Raw genomic sequence first — 17,289 nt, 5'->3', positions numbered from 1 at the left:
GATCAAACACATGTTCTCCGAGCTGAGTCTACTTTCCCATGGTCGCGTACAGGGAGGAATCCAGTTCAGTATGACTATTTTGGGTGAAGCCTGTTCGGGAGAGAAGCCAAGTCCTTGTGCCCTGCTTCAAAACTGACATATATCTAAACGTTCGACGCATGAATCATCAAATTAAATGTTTTGAATTATGAGTCACGTTTAATGAGAGGAGTAGGAGGGAAGCTCTCAGGATTAGTCGCAGTAATTTTCTTTCTGTGCTTTTCATTGGCGAAGTAGGACATCAGTTAATCGTGTTTGCTCCTTATCTTTCTATACAAAGACTCGCGCACACACACACTCAAGTCCTTAATGTTGCCGCGCTGTTTGCCGATTTCCCAGAGCAGGGGATGTGTGCCCCGGCTGCTCCTGCCCTTGACAAACAGGGTAAACCCTCTGCAAATCTGGTGCCGTTGTGCACTACAGTCTCCACACTGAGAATCACTGATGCTGCAGACTAATGCGTGTTGATTTATGATCTGTGTGGTGTGCGTGCATGTCAAGATAAGACACAGTGAATGTTTATTAGTAACTTATCAATAGCCAGTGGTTTATGTTTTAAAAATTGAAGTGATCCATGTATCGTGTTACAACGAGGTAAAACTTTTTAACCTTTAAAAGAAAGAGAGTACAGCCTTAGTATAAATAAAAGATCCTCAGGGGGGTTTCCTCCTTCCTTTTCTGCTAATGTTTGCAAGCAGCTCCGCTTTGCAAATTTTAGCAAGCAGTTTGACACTGATTGACAATTTGATTTGATTATTTTAAGCCCTTGTGTACAAATCGAGAAGTAGCATGCCCGTGTAGTCATGTGCACAAATCAAGTTGCAGAATTAACTAATAACAATTTGTTTCTCATGCAGGTGAGACAAAGACCACAGTGGCTCCCTACGTCCCGGGTGGAGTCAGTGACGGTCAGTGGCACTCAGTCCAGCTCCATTACTACAACAAGGTAAGAAATGCAAGCAGTCAGGTCGCTTCCGTGTTTTCTTCCCTCCTCTTCCAGAAAACTTTTTCCATTCTCACCACTAAAACAAAGGATCCTGGCTCAAAGTTGGGAGAGAAGAGTTTGTGCTTGAATTTGATTTTTTTTTTCCTGTTTTGGTGTGCGATCCATAATACTGGGGTGATAGTGTGTTTAGCCAGGGTTGAGGATTAGTGAGTTCAGGAATTGTGTTGTGGGAGTGAAGAGGATTTCTTTGATGTTCACCAGTGATTTGTGAGATTATCTAAAAGTGTAGTTAGGTTGTTCCCCTGTGTTTCAGTCCTAAATTCTGAATTATAGCCTGGCTTCAAGTGTTAAAGTTCACCTTTGGGCCACTAAAGTGAATGTAGCATGTCTGTCTTAGTTAAGGGTGAATGACCTCCATATGCAGCCCAAGCATATTTCCATAATGCCGCAGTCTAGAGGTATTCCTAATCACCAACATCCGTGGGAATTATTAGTTTGTTTCACTCACAGCTCAAAGTGATTTCCTAAAATGTTCCCACGATGGTCCTGTTTTCTAAATGAGAAAAAAACCCGACTTTGATTATTTCGCAGTGTAGCTTGAGTATCCTCTTCAGCTGCAATATTATATTAAAAGGGTTTACATTGCAGTCAGTTCCTGGTGTTACTTGACAAACTTCCACCTTGCAGGCGTTGTTCTTATAATATTAAGCCAGACGAGAAATAAGAGAACGCTCTATTTCTGAGGATGAACAAGCTTTTGTGTCGTGTTTGGTTGCTGTAAAATTGAACGTTTGATAACTGCATTTAACGTTTGCTGTCAAAACAGAGTACTCATCAACCCAGTGTATGAAAGTTGAAACAGCATTAAATGCACCATCTTCCCGATGCTAATGGATCCTGTCCTCATCAGCATGTGCTGCCTTTACTCTTTGGAAGCTAAGAGGTGTGCTCGTGCTATCCAAAAAATATTGTTCCATCTTTTTCATTCTTTACTTTCGTGATTTCCCTAAATGTACGTGAGGCCGCAAGCTGTAGCATCACTGACTCGGCGTCGTATTACTGCAGCACCTGGGTCTTGCAACCTGTTAAAGAGAGTACCCCGATTCTTGGCCTGACACTTGCCTACAATGCACAGCTTCTCACATTTCACAGGTTGCTCGCCTTTCTTGTGTCCACGAGCTATAGATCCCTGAGCATGTTTGGTTGCCTTGACAGGGACGTATTCATCAAAGCTGATGAATCGGGCTGCCGCACTTTATGTGTTAGCTTCTGGGTTACATCTGTACGTCTATTGTTTGAGGTTGTATGACCTTTTTGTCAACTTCTTGACAGAATAGTGATGCTGTAGAAACAATGGTTCAAACCAGCTTCGGTGCTGCTGCAAGGCTCATCGCTACTACAGGTATTATTTCTGGATACAGTCTGTTGACATGGAAGACTTCTTTGTTTTGTTTGTCCATGGGGTTGTCAGGTATTTGTAAGAACGCCACCCTGGAAACGAGAGATTAATTCCCATGTCTGAACAGATTTCCTGCTTTGTTCCCTTTCTGTGCAGTTTGCTTTTGTTTTGTTTTTTTTATTTAACTCTACTGATCCTATAGGCTTCCTTTTCGATTCCCCAGCATGCAGGTACAAGTAGGCAGCACACGAACGCACGCATTTGTAGCCCCAGTATCACAAGCGTTATTTGTGTGTGTGAAGGAGGGGGCGTGTGCGTTTCGCTTCTGTCAGTCTTGATACAGACCAGTGATTTTCAGAGCTGGCGACACATTCCGTTAAATTAGCCCAAGGCCGACTGCAGCGCTGACACCGGGTCAGCTTTTCCTCATGTGCTGAATGATCAGAAGTCAGATTGACTGATGGTAATATAATCCTCCAAGCACTGGCGGGGGGATTAGTGGAAATGAATATGGCAGAAAGCAGTAATGTTCTCACAATAGATTAGGCCTGTTGACATGTGTATGTAGGAACATGATGAAGCCTCACATAGGATCTCTCTGTCTTTGTCTCAAACACACGCAGTGTGTGAGTCAGTCTGCACCAACAGGTTGTGTTGTGGTTGTATTCCCGTATAAAAGCAAGGTTGCCGATGTCCTTTTGCAGTTAAATTGCCATCCTGCAGCAACTAGGTCACTGTTAATAGAGGGATTTTCTGTTTCATGATGTGTATCTGAGGTTTTGGTTGGACTCTGAATGAAATAGATAATGTGAATTTCATTGTATGCAGATGACAACAGATTTAACACAGTCATCTTATCTCAAACAGATTGCATGCGATTGCCATCTCGACCCCATTCAGTCACAAACAGCAACTGACTGCAAGTAGTCATAGGATTGGTCGCCATCTTCAGGGCAACCAGTTAAAAGCAAACTTTTTTTTAAACCCAAAACTGACATTTCTCCTTGTATAGAAAGAAAACAAACAACACACTCAAAGTAAAGTCAAAGCTCCCTCAAGCCTGTAATAGCTCGTGATAATGGCTTGCTTTATTTTTAATCACTGGCTTTAAACAAGTTAGCAGTTGTCCCAAGGAGGTGCAACTTAATCCAGGGTTGTTGGCCCCACATACAATCTAATTGTATTGTTTAACGGCACGCTCACGCAGTCCTCACACACACACACATGCACACACACCATGGTTTTTGGGTCAAACGATGAGGCGAGTGAAGCTGTGTACGACTTTATGTTTGCCCCCTTTTTTCAAGTGTCTGTAGCTGTCATCTGAAGAATTAGGGTGCCTTTAATAAAAACTGAAAGTCAAAGGTCGGGGGAGGGTTGGCATGACAACAGACATGGATTTGCAATTGTTGCGGTGATGAGAGTCGACTGGAAAGCTGGGTGTGCATGCGGTTAAATCCGGGGGAGGGGGGCCGACAAATCGAGAGTGTGCGTGTTTCTGAATGTGTGCTAATGTGTGTACCCCTATTAGAGAATGCCACACAATACCAATGGAAGGATAAAGACATTGTTGAGATTCCATAGAGCAAAGACTCAAGGACAGCCGACTGTGTTAGCAAACTCAAACAGGATGCACAGACGCAAACACAGATAAAAAAGTGTGTTGAAGTGATATTCCTGGAGCAGCTGGAGGTTTTCTCCTGGGTTTTGATGTGTGTTAACTACAGGAAGTGATGCTTCTTGTTGCAGGAAATGATGCAATTTAGGACACTGGGCAGGATATGAGTTGTATCGTGATTGTGTGTCTGCTAGGCCACCTGCATGGAGGTTTTCACTCAACCTCGCAGCAACTACAACCTTAAAGTTAATTTCATGAACTCCACAGGTACCTCTTTAGTTACTATCAGAGTGTTAACAGTAAATATAAGTTTGCTACTTCCCACATATGCTGTACTCCAATAATCCTGTGGCTCTATTTCATGTATTATTATTATTAATATGTTGTTGGTTAGTACATTTACACAAGGGAACCAAGGAAATGATTAATAAGTTGGAATTTACAGCAACAATCTTAGTAACATTTTATATCATATTTAAAGCTAAAACAATGTAAAAATAACCTATAATTAACCTTCATGTAGCCCATCCTCATGGTCCTAAATCCAGGTCTGCAGACATGACGTGCCCGTGTGTTTGCAGTATTTTTATTATAGTGTTTTTCCCACATGATGTTAGACATGCTCATAGTATCGTGCCGGCTAATATTGGCTGTGATAATTGCAGTTAGGGTGTGCAGACAGCATTCCCAGACAGGCTTAGCGAGTACCATAAGTTCACTCTTACTTTTGCCTTTGCTGTTCTTCCCTCGGACTCACCGAGGTTGCTTGTGTGGCGGCGTTTTAATCATCAGAACATAAGTGCAAATTGCTTCACAGCGTAGTGTGAAATGTTTTTTAATATGCTGTGTGTGTGTTTTTTTGCATTCCACCTCTGCAGGACTGAACCTCTCGGTTAATTAGAGACCTGTTACTCACCCCCACTGACAGGCTTTTTTTGATATTTAAAAAAAATGGTTTTGTGTTATGAAGGTATCGAAAACGTACAAATCTTAAATTTAACAAAGTTGATTTTCACTCTGCTTGTTTTTCAGCTCAGTTAAGTAATTGGTTATCTGTTAAACAATATGTACGTAGCAATTATTGTCAAAATATTCTCAAAGGAGCTCAAAAACATTGAAACAAGGGTAAGAAAACGTTGGAAAAGTAAAACAAAACAAAACAAAACATACAGAGAACAGGGACCATCCTGCTTGTTGTCAGCGCTCAGTTCAAAACCCTGCATCTCTGGTGGTATGGGGGTACATTAGTGCCTAATTTATTTAGTTGGAAGCTTATATAATTGGTGTATACCGTCAGTGGTGAAAGGTGTACACAGGTTTATAGCATCATATGCTCTCATCCATTCCATATTGTGTCAGTTTAATTGACTTTTAGTTACATTTTGCACGGCATCCCAACTTTTTTCAAAATACATGCATACCGAAATTTTATTAGGTCTCAGAGGGTAAAATATTGGAGGCTCCTGGTAATAGTCTCTGTAAATAAAGACCAAATACAAATATATTAATGCAGATTTTTGCTTTGTCTCGCTTTTAGTCACCAGAAGAGTGGATCCAAACACTTATCTCAGTCTGTGCTGTAAAATAAACAGACTCTTACCCTCGTCTTCGTGCTTCTATCCATCTCTTTGTTGATGTTTCAGGATTTATTTGGGTGTGCAGCGTGAACTCACACACACACGCGCGCGCGCGCAGCCTTACGTACACGCGCTCAGTGGATAACTGTTTTTAAGATACGCTGCAAAGAGCCCGACAGTGGTTTTGAAGTAGTCATCCATCCTCCTTTAGTTGCAGTTTTACATCAGCTTGCCCGGGTGGCCGTCGCACAACAGAGTGCCACGCATTCCTTTTTAGGTGTTTAACTGTGTCACGCTCACTCATACACTTCTGTGTGAGTGTTTGCTGCAGATGAAGGGCACAGGGCTCATTGTGTCTGTGCGTGCTATCTCGTGTTCCTGCACAGACATGGGTGAAGGTTTTGTGTGTTGTCTTTACTAAGTGCTTTTAAAAAAGGTTAAGTAGTTCTCTTTTTTTTTAAGGTGAAGCCCCAGACTCTGCATTCCCAGTCAGGGTGTGTTTTCAGAGGAAGAGGCCATGTTATTCTTTGTTCTTCTTGATGTTTCCACAGACCTTAGACAGTTGAGGTTATCATCACACATAAACACACACAGTGCCTTTAGCTACCTTTAGCTGCTATTTTACCAACTGTAATACGATACAGCAACATGTGTTCATGTTCAAACATTGTAGGTAAACCTACACCCCCTCAGAGGAAAAATATTGATCACTTTTTACTAACTTACTGTAATCATCACATAGTGCTGCACATGTTCTTGTGTCACTGTTGTGTTACTGGCTTTGTCGACATGCTGGTAGCCGGGTTTCGGGACGTTCACGTGTTTGAATGTTTCCACTGTTTTTTTCCTGCTGTAAATTTCACCTGTTCTTCACACAGCGTTGCATTTCACAGCGTGACGTAAATCTGCCACAGTCGCTTTTGTCCAAAGGCGGCAGTGCGTGAGTTGTTGCCTATTGTGCGAGGTGGTGGGAGAGGTGTTTTTGAAGTGGGCAAGTAGGATGTCGTTATTGTCGGCAAATTGGCCGGTAGCGAATGTAACCGCGGAGCATGAAGGCATCTCGCGTGCAGCGCTGTTGTTGTGCTGATGGGAACAAAGATTCAGACGCACTCCGTCACCGTACTTTTGATTTTTTTTTTTCCATAATTTATTGCTTTTCTTAATGAAAAGACGCAATTAATCTGCACATACAAAAGAAGCAAAAAGTATAAAAAGAATCACAAAAAATGCACTAATTACACGTTCACGTGAGTAAAGAGCATACACGCATGCTGATGAGGCTTGGCTGTGAGCTGCAGGTCTAATGCAGTGTCTCTCTCTCACGGTGTCTCTCTCCCAGGACGGGTGGAGTCTGGTGGACTCCAGCGGAGCTCTGCGGCTCCCTCTCTATACCGCCTGGCTGGAGCTCAATAAGAAGGAGGTAACCTCTGACCTCTAGCTTAGTCCCCAACTGGGCTTTTTTTCCCCCTTCGCCTGGGTCTCATTTAGTCCTCGCTCTGCTTCTAGTACAGTCCACTGGACTAACTCTGTCACTTGGCTCTGGTCTAGTCTCCACTGTAGAAAATGCTGTCGTAGATGGTGTGGTTTTGGTTTGTTGTTTGGCTGTTGAAGGCTTTGACCTGGCTTTTCTGTTAGACTTCTTTATGAAGTCATGCATCACTTTTAAGGCCGTTTTTTTTCTTCTTCTAATATTTAGTTAAATCGTAACATTTTTACATGTTTGCTAGCGGTCTGCTTCTTCACTGCTTTTGTGGACACTTGCTTCTTTGCATGATATTACTGCAACGTGCCAATAACAATGTGTCACTGGTAGAAGGGATGATTATTACGTCATCCCTGTGTTTGTCCATAAACACAAGGGGGACCCACGAGTCATAACATTGCTCCACAGTGTTCTTCCAACACTCTATAAATAAGTTAGCTAATGCGTATGTCATGCATCAGTTTGTGAAGACTTGAACTGAACATTGAGGCCATCGGCACCTTGTTTTTTAAAAATTGGATGTCAAAAAAGGGATAGATCTGAAGAAAATGAGGGCATTGCATCCACAGACACTAGTGACTTCTCAGTCACAAGGTAGTTACCCCATAAAGCGTGTATACAGCATTTAATGAGGTCATAAATCTGGTGAGAAGTTGGGTCATTTTCTTATAAAACACAGGAGGCCAAGCTGAAGGTTGTCATGGTGGAAGAGGACAGCTCAGGCTAGATAGAAAGTTAGAGAGGCGATGGATGTGGCTATATTGGACGAATGATGTTGAAGATGGAGCTGCCAGGCAGAAGGAAAAGAGGAAGACCAAAGAGAATATTCATGTAGTGAAGGAAGGACGTGCAGAGTGTAGGTGTGACATAAGAGGATGCTATGGACAAGGTAAAATACAGGGAGATGATCCACTCAACCTCTAAGTGGAGCTGCCGGAAACTGTAGAAGACTGTCTAGTTAGACTTTCAGTTCATTTTGAAGCAGTTGCCATTTCCTGACTATTTGAATGAGTTCTGCTTGTGTCATTTTTCAGACCTGGAAACTTTGTTTACTAGAAAACTTAAATCTCAAGGGATGAAAAATTAAGGCAAGACTAAAGTACCAAATATTTTTCTTCCTCGAGTGGCCACTTGGCTCCAAAATACTAAAAAAATGATCAACACGCACACCCAGGTCCAAAACATTTTCATTTCATAAAATACAGGAACTTATAAACATAAGGACTTACAAACAAAATCTATACCTGTTTAGGTTTTGTTGAAGCTTCAAATTAGGAGCTTGTTTTCTTTGTAGGGTGATCGCTATGCTGCCTAAAGGCTTCATATCCACTAATTCAAGTCACTGAAGGCTGTCTTCTTAAAAGACTTTTGATGGAATTATCTGACAAATAGTGTGCCTTCAGTTTGTACTTCAGTTTAGGTGAGTGCATTCTTGCATTTTATTAGTATAATACTTAGGTTGAACTAGAAATCATCTCTGTTTTGAACCCACACAGTTTGTGGCTAAAGCTAGCTAACCTTGATTAGCGTTAGCTGGTATTTTAGTACTCGTGTAAATATGCTAACACCAAGCTCCAAAAAACCCAACATGGGTTTAAAGTTAAGTTTTCAAACCACATTGAGGCTAAAGTTGAAGCTTCAACATGTGGATTTTAGAAACTGGTGGTTGACATCGTCATGGGAATGGCCATCTTTAAAATACAATCTATGCTTCTGCAGCTGTAAACTCACATGGTACAGTTGATGCGTACGCTCATGTCTTTCCATGGTTCAGTCTAGCTTTATGTATTGAGCCTCTTTTCTTCTTTTCTCAAAACAATATTTAGCACAAGTTGGTGGTATAAAAATACTCAAGTGAGTAAATAAAGTCAATGTCAGGGTTTTTTTTTAGGAGTTCAATTTTATGTGTAACATCTGATTAAAAGGTTTTTGCTTTGTAGTTTTGGTAGGCACTAACATTGTCATGATATTCAGTTTTATGATTAATACTCAGAAACATACTGCCCAGGGCTAAGGGAGTCTCCTCATGCAGCACTTGTATCTTTTTCTGCTCCACTGCTCCGCCTGCCTGGAGAGTCTGCTACTTACAAATACCTAAACAGTGCATAAGCGGAAAGGACACAGTTACAGTGCTGTTGCTCATCATCTGTCAGTTCTCATTGCCTTCCTGTATAAGCATTCACTCAGGTGAAATAAACACGCTCGAGTCTAGGCAGGCAGGCAGACAAACAGGTGGGTAGACACCCACTGAGCAGTGGCTGTGTTTTCCTTGGCAACATCAGAGTGGCAGGTCTAAACTTTAAGCTTAGGCTCTGGTAATAATAACAGATGATAAATATCATCATGAGCTTGCACGCTTCTGTTTAGATTGTCATCTAACTTCAAATGCTATCATTAATCACCTGTTGTGTCGCTCAAAGATTTGCCCTCAGAATGAAATAGTAGTGAGAAGTTAGATGAATGCAGTACATTTGCAATTTATTGGGTCGGGTTTGTTTTGTGCAGAGTTAGCGGTCAGTAGGAACAGTGGATTGTGTGTTTTGGACTGTGGAGATACAGTAACTACACCTTTCTGTCTTATGTCTGCTTTTTTTGCACCTTCTCCAATTTTTGACATTCCTTCCTAACTCTGCTGCGATGTGAAATATTGTGTGTGTGTGTGTGTGGGTGTTACTAAGGGGAGGAAATTTCACACACCTCACCTAGCATGACCTAAACCTCTTATTAACTGTGCAAAAGACAGTGATTCAGTGGAATTTTTTGTGGGGAGGTGGGCATAAAAGTAGAAAGAGAGAAAGAGAAAATCCACACAGTTTATAGCTGCTCTGCCCTCCCTGCAGTAAAATATTCTCCTCCTCCTGTCTTGCCTCTTGGCCTCCTCATTCTTCTCCCTGCATCTCTTTATCTCTTCTGTGATCCCTGTCAGATCCGGCTTTTATTGCACCATTAGGTTTTTTTCCTGCAAAACATTAGCATCAACCCTGATGATCCTTAATCGCTTTATGCTGTGAGCTCTGCGAGGCCCTTTAAATAACAATTAGATGGTCACTGTGCAGCAGTAGCTCCTACCTCAGAGGCCAGACTCAGACCTCTGTGTCACATGATCATAATTAGCCAAAGTCTAGTTGAAGATGCAACAAAAAATAGGATTTTTACTAATTGCATATGTACATGTATATACCAGGCAGAGTCCTAAAGTTGTGTATGTAAGTAAGTAATGTAAAAGAAGAGCAAAAGTTTATTGTTATTAATTAAGCAAAAGAAGACAAAGAGCCAAAGCCTGCCTATGAACTGTGCTTCCACCAAGGTCAACTTTAAAAAATAAAAAAGTGATCAAAAGGATTCTCCTTTTGCCCATCCTCCATCCTCCACCAGAAATTTCACGATTCCTAGTTGTAGTAGTTTTGCATTAGCTTGCTGACAAAGAGGCAGACAAAAGGCGCCTATGACATACCTCAAGCATTACAACAAGCAGATAAAACACATCATTCGGAAGGTAATGCCATTGATGTCAGCATACCGGCTGTTTGACTTTGCCAACTAGGGGGAAGGAATTTTCTCGAGAGGGTCCAAACAGGATAAAGTTACTCTTGCGTCCGCTTATGTGTCGTCTGCATGTTGGTTGTGCCTCTTGAAAGCCTCGAGCCAACAATGGCTGCTGTCCGTCTGTTACACTGACAGATAGATCGAAGCCGTGAGACGATGGGGATGGCAGTAACATATATTCTTGAACATGGTACATTGTAGCCTCGTGTAAAGTGTGTGTGTGTTCACACTTCTAGGTTTACACAGCCACAGGGCAGGTGAGGTAATGTGGACATGATAGAGTTTGTTGCTGCCAGAGGGAAGGTGGGATACGCGAGCCCGTGTGTGACATGATCGAAAATCACTTCACTTCACTCACATACACAAACACCAGAGTTGGTTTTGGTTCTGTGCCCGTCTTTATTTTGGCTCCAGCCTTTTCCCTGATTAAAACCATTCTTTTGCGGCTACTTTATGAAAATAAAAACACGCTTGGTCCTATTTTGTAGTTTGCACAGTTTAACCGCAAGCACCAAAAACCATCAAGGGCACATTTTCAGGCATCCATTTTCATCCAGTCATCAGAGTAACAATGGCGTTTCCTCAGGCGACTGCAAATAAAATAAAAGACTGTGCGCTCTCCTTCCTTTATGATCCCAGTGAATTATGTGGACGTTTGCAGCGCTGCTCGCCGCTTCCTGCATCGCTCCCGCACGCACGAGCTCGCCACTCGCTCACTCAATGTGCACGCCTGTAAACGCATTCTGCAGACATCCTTTCCATACTCCCCGAGCACATCCGTGAACAAGGACATAATCACCACTTCTGTCCTGCCCACTCGACACACACACACACACACACGCACACGCACACGCACACACACACACAAACACACACACACACACACTTTCAGGTTGCTTGTTGCTCATTGTGACAGTGTTTAAGGTGTTTTCTGGGTCAGTCATTGAGCTACATGTAACAGTCTGTGCAGCATTGCTCTTTATCCTGGCCGCGGGGCTGGCTAAGTTATCATGTCGGCTTTGACAGACAGGCACGTAATAATGGAGTTGTCAGTGTGTGCGTCTGTGTTGGTGGGAGGAAAACGGTGTGTGGGCTTGAAAGTGTCCCCCTCAGACACACACAGTGTACACTTTTTCTGCATTTTTGCCTAAGCTAGAACTTGTGTGTATCCGTGCGTGTGCTTGCGCAACGCGGGTTTTCGGCCAATCACCTCATGCCCTCCGCCCTCCTCGTCTTTGTGGTAAGCTGTGGGGATCAAGTGCGTTGCCATGACTGCAGCAAGCCTATCACCCCTGGAGACGACACCTTAGAGAGAGGGAATCCTCAACGGCCCGAGTCAGGCGGAAGGTAAATGAGAGCCTCTCATGGGGCCCCTCAAAGCGAGGGCCAAGTGCACTTTAAAAGAAGGGGTCAGAGAGAAGCCTGAAGCAGCTCATGTTTGAAGCTAACAGGCACACTTAGTGTTCAGTTATAGACATGGCAACATTTACAGCAATTTAAATGGGAATTCATAAAAACAAAAGTAGTAGCAGCACAAACTGATTTTGCATTTGCGTAAACTCTAAAACTTTGACAGATGGCAGACTTCGGCGCAACTAGTAGACTAGTTTTGATCAGATGTTGGGCTGTTTATGCCATACAGACATGACAACTCTGCCAGTAGGGATCCACAGATACATCCATAGACACGGTAAAAGATAGATGTAACTTCTGGATCTGAAAAGTGAATACACAAAAGATGTAAACTGTCCGTTAGTTTACTGGACAACAGTGCTGAGCAGAAGGTGGGGACAGAAGTGTGTGTGTGTGTGTGTTATTGGAGGGGTGGGTGCCACATATAGCGGCCCAGGGCAGACTCCAGTAAGGACTCCGCCCTTCAGTGCACGGTGAGCTATAGTGGGGCCTAAACTGCATTCTCTTAATGACTTTTATAGAAGACTTCATATTGAATGCAATCCTAATTACATTTTTTTAAATTTATGGTCAATCCAAGGACAGGGTTAAAGTCTTTAAAATCTTTAGCCAATGAGCGTGCAGCTTCGCAGTCAGATCCACACCCTCGTCATCACATTCAGTATCCAATCACCAAAGATGGCTACGGAGACCAAAACGGTTGATTAAACATTTTAATTCCATTTTCGACATCTGGTGCTTGAGCGTGGGAGTTTATGGTGAGGGGCTGACTTGTGGGGCCTTTGTCAGCCCTGAGTCTGCTGCTTCTGGGGCAATCAGCGAAGTCTCAAGTCTTATTCAGCAGAATATAGGAAAATATGTTTATTTAAAGGAATTTCTGGTGATCCGGAAACATTCTTGTTGCTCAAAGCTCTGTTAACAAAAACTGATGTTTTTGATATCTCTGGGATACATGACCAACGTTCGTTGACTCTTTCTGCTTGGCCTCGTTTAAACCTTAAACTCTGAACTATGCTTACACATCACACACACAGAATGCATCGCTGACCCATATCTTTAGCTCGTGATCAGCTTTACATGAATTAGCAGAGTCTTAGTTTTAGCTGCAAGTATGCATTACACAGTGACAAAAACATTCACGTATTAAAGCACGTCCACTTGTGTGTGTGTCGATGTTTCTTTATGCTCTCAGTATCTCTCTCTCACACACACACAAACACACAGGCTCCAAGTAAATGTAGTGTACATTATACCATGTGAGTTTACTGTGTGATCAGCACCTGTAACAGCTGCAAGAGTCCGGGTTTCGGTTCTTCTTCTTCTTCTCCTTCTTCTCCTTCTTCTTCTTCTTCTCCTTCTTCTTCTTCTCCCAGCTTTGTTGTTTTTTCCCTGCTTTTATTTCACCATCCACTGAAATCTAAAGAGATGCTGATAAGACGTTAATCAGAGCAGCTGCAGGTCAAGAACCTTCTGTTTCACCCTTTAAAGGCTTTTCTCCAGCACTGCTCCCACGCTTGCTCATATTTACATTGTTTAATCATTAGTTTCATTTTTTTAAATCTCATTTTATCTAAAGTGCTCGAGGAAAGAAAGCGGATCATTTCTACTTCTCCTTCCTTGTTTTTATTTTTTATTTTTGATCAAATCTGAATGCGATCAACTCTAGATTTTATAAAGGTGCAGCTCTAAAAATGTAAAAATACATAATGTGTGTATGTGGATCATTTAAACCTAGGTCTGTTTAGCTTCTTCTAACACTGTGCTAACACTTTCTGTAGCGGGGATGTCAAACTCATTTCTCATCATAGAGCCACATAGAGCCCACTTTGATCTTAAGTGGGCCGGACCAGTGAAACTTCCCCTTGTGTCAATGTAAAGATTTTTAATGACACATTTGATCCTTGAAATATCTCAGTATAAGAAAAAGAAGTGCAGTATAATCAGTGAAAAAAACCCTGCTATTTAATTGTTTCTCTATTCCTTAATTGGTGTGAAATGAATGGCCATGGTGGAGTAAGAAAAGTTGTAAAATATAGTTAAAAGCCCCAAATTTATCTCTTCCTTCATATTTTCCAAATTTGTCCAGTGGGCCGGATTGGAGTTTTCACCTGGCTAATTCTGGCCCCCATGCCTTTATGTTTGACAACCCTGTTCTACAGCTTAGAAAGCCACATGTTGCTCTTATTTTCCTCTGGAGTCCAGTGGTGCCCCTAATCACAAATGGCCCACAGGGGACATTTTTGTGCATATTTCACAGCGGGGTTAAGCAGTAAAGGTCCTCGTTATTATCAGGGTCAAATCAGCCACGAGCCTGTCAAGCACATACTTTGTGTCTTAACTCCTTCATCTGAGTGGTGCTATGAAGCAGGTTTCCCAAAGTGCAGCGTCTCATCACGGGCTGCCGACATGTCCGCTCAGGAGGAACAGTCCAACTTACGTAACTTACTAATGACGTTGACACTTGAAGATTTTCAGCGATAAAGCATCGCGCTCAGCCAGCAAGAGGTTCATATTTGGAGTTTGTGGGGTGTCACCTGCCTACAGTGAGCTTAGTGAGCCTGGGTTTTGTTCAGACGGTGAGGAACAAAAGCAGGACCCACGATTTCAATCACATATTTTCCTCTTGGTCTTACATTTTTGTGATTCGGGTTTTAGACTCGGCTCAAGCTGTTTGAGCCAAACCACCTAATTATTTGGGAGGGGAGAATTTAATCACGTGGTAGCATCCACCTGGTCTGTTGTCACTCAGAGGCTCAAATTTAGAAACCTGAAGGCAATAGCCTTCTTTTAAAGTCAACGAACTGAAGTGACGGTCAGATTTGACAAGATTATTTAGCTGGTTTTCATGGGAAAAGTAGCCACAGAGACCAGAAGAGTTTGTTGCAGCAGGCTGTGAACGTGTTTATTTTGCTGTTAAATTGGCCAGATCCAAGCGGCCAATCAAGGAACTGCTGTCTCCATTTTTTAGCACATGTGCTCGTTTTTCATGTTCATTTTTCAGACGTTAAAGTTGCTGCTTGTTGTGTGGAGAAAAGGAAAGTAAAACCTGTTAAGACACGTCCTTGTACTCTGGAGAATTTTGATGTCATTTTCACTGTTTGTTCATATCGATTCACTCTATGAATCCTAGACGGGCAAAAATGAGAGAATTCATCCATGATGCCTTGCTCAACCATGCCCGATAAGGCCTCGTGCTTTCTGTCTGTACTCAGCTGTTTATCTGTCTGTGTCTCTATGTGTATGTGTGCACGACGTTTCCACCTAAAGCCTGTACAAATGAGATTACATGTGAAAGAGAAAGAAAACAGCAGCGGTGTCAGACGTGCCATGCTTCCTGTTTTTCTTATTGAAAGTGTGAAAGTGTGTTTTGTAGAATCTGTGGAAATGGGGCATTTTGAAGGGAGTGGCCGTGATCAAAAAACCCTCCCTGTGGGTTAGAGTTATGCCTGGACCGGAGCCCACCTGAGCCAAAATAGAAGACAGTGCAGCCCTGTGCTGCTCAGTTTTTGCCCGTCTGCCATTTTCTCTTTTGTCTCTTTTCTCTGGACTTCCTTTTTTTTGTCCTTTGCCATTTTCCCCCTCTATGTTCTTCTTTTGTTTCCTGTATCAGCTCCACCAGTATCTCATTACTCTACACCGATTAATGTAGCAGAGAATACACACACACATTTTCTTTCTATCTGTGTCTCCTCATCTCTTCTACTGCATTAATTTTTCATCTTAAAATAATGCAGAGTCATACGTAACCATAAAGCCTTCACTCAGGTTCATTAAATATACTAAACTAGACACGTAAACCCTGATATCACAGTGTTGAGAATAAATACTTGATCCCTGCTCTCAGAGTTTTGAGGGGGTGTTTTGCTCTCCTTCAGTTCCCCGGATGTTTCAGGCGCTTCGGTGTAGTTTCTCTGATTTCCACCCCTATTGCTAAGTGGTTAGAAAGCCTCTCTTGCTATTGTTCAGCCTGTCAGCCTTATGTAAACTTTATATAAACACAGCGCCACGATCAGATCTCAGAGCTTCAGTGCCGCCGTCTTTATGCACTGCAGAAATATACCATAACCCTAGTAGAGATAGCAGAGTGACATAACTTATGACTCCATCTGCTGTAAGGCACTCAACGCAAGACAAGAAGATACGAGTGCTTCATTTGTAAAGAATTTGAAATAAATCTCAGCTTTAACCATGAATGCACTTCCTTTTTTTCCCTGGTGGAAACTCTTTTGGGTTTTAACTCTGCTCCTGTTCCAAAGCTGCTATTGTTAGGGAAATGCTCCATTGAACTTTGCTCTCAGGTTCGATATTAGAAACTCGAAAGCGATTTTGTGGCCTGATTTTCTAAGCCGAGCCACATTTTCTCAGATCAGCATTCGTCGGCCACGGGCCTTGATGGAAGAATTAGGCTACTTTGTAATCATTAGGTGCGAGCTAATACACAATGGGCTTTTTTGTCATCTTAAGCCCAGAGAGGCCTGAGCGCCGCCGCTAAAGTCAGCTAGACGTTGTTTGTGTAGCGCTGACCCGCGCTGATCGCGCTGCCGCCCCTGCCAGATTTCTAACATTGTGTGAAAAGAAACAAAGAAAGAAATCGAGCATTAAATGTTTTAACCAAATTCAGTCAGCTGAGGCAATTTACTGTAACAAAGCACACTCACGCAGGGAATAAGATACAGTTAGTGGGATTTCTCAAATCCCCACTATCATTCTTAAATGCCGATGAATGACCGTGATCTGTTTCATTCTGTGTTTCAGCCTAAAATGGTGAGCGTGGGGAACCCTTTTGGACCGTCCGGAGAAAAAGTGGCTATGGTCGCCATTGACGATTGTGACATATCCATGGCGATCCGCTTCGGAAAGCAGATCGGGAACTACTCCTGCGCCGCGCAGGGTACCCAGATTGGACAGAAGAAGTAAGAGGGAACCTCTTTCACCAACTTTCTTTTCTTTCTTTTCTCTCTGGACCTCTTCCCACACACATTCACTCAAACTAGTCAGACTAATGAGGGAATGTGTTGCGCCTCAGGGGCTTCGCCTTCATTACAGCAGATTACACAACTCACATTCTGCCATCTTCTCCCGCTTTTATCTCCTAATCTCCGTGCTCATCCGTGTGGTCTCTCTGCTGTCAGACAACCAAAAGCTCATCTCAGCGCAGGCTTTACAGGATTAACTGTGTGTTTATTACACACTCATCAATTTATATTTTTACAGTGTGCCTTTTCTTTTGGAAAGCTTGCATGCTGAGGCCCATTTACTTTGTAGAGG

General features: G+C 42.6%; 1 protein-coding gene across 7 annotated transcripts in view; it reads left to right on the top strand.

Annotated features, from left to right (window-relative positions):
* celsr1a (cadherin EGF LAG seven-pass G-type receptor 1a) overlaps window positions 1–17,289 on the top strand; it is a 95,873-nt gene that overhangs the window by 48,160 nt on the left and 30,424 nt on the right. For all 7 annotated transcript variants that reach the window (XM_076875535.1, XM_004553929.4, XM_076875536.1 and 4 more), the window contains exons 6-7: window positions 897–985; window positions 16,777–16,934. In XM_076875535.1, the coding sequence (XP_076731650.1) occupies window positions 897–985; window positions 16,777–16,934 (247 nt within the window). The remainder of the gene's footprint in view (window positions 1–896; window positions 986–16,776; window positions 16,935–17,289) is intronic.

The sequence above is a fragment of the Maylandia zebra genome, linkage group LG17, assembly GCF_041146795.1.
Source record: "Maylandia zebra isolate NMK-2024a linkage group LG17, Mzebra_GT3a, whole genome shotgun sequence".
Taxonomy (NCBI): Eukaryota; Metazoa; Chordata; class Actinopteri; order Cichliformes; family Cichlidae; genus Maylandia; species Maylandia zebra.
This window is presented reverse-complemented; position numbering and strand designations above follow the sequence as displayed.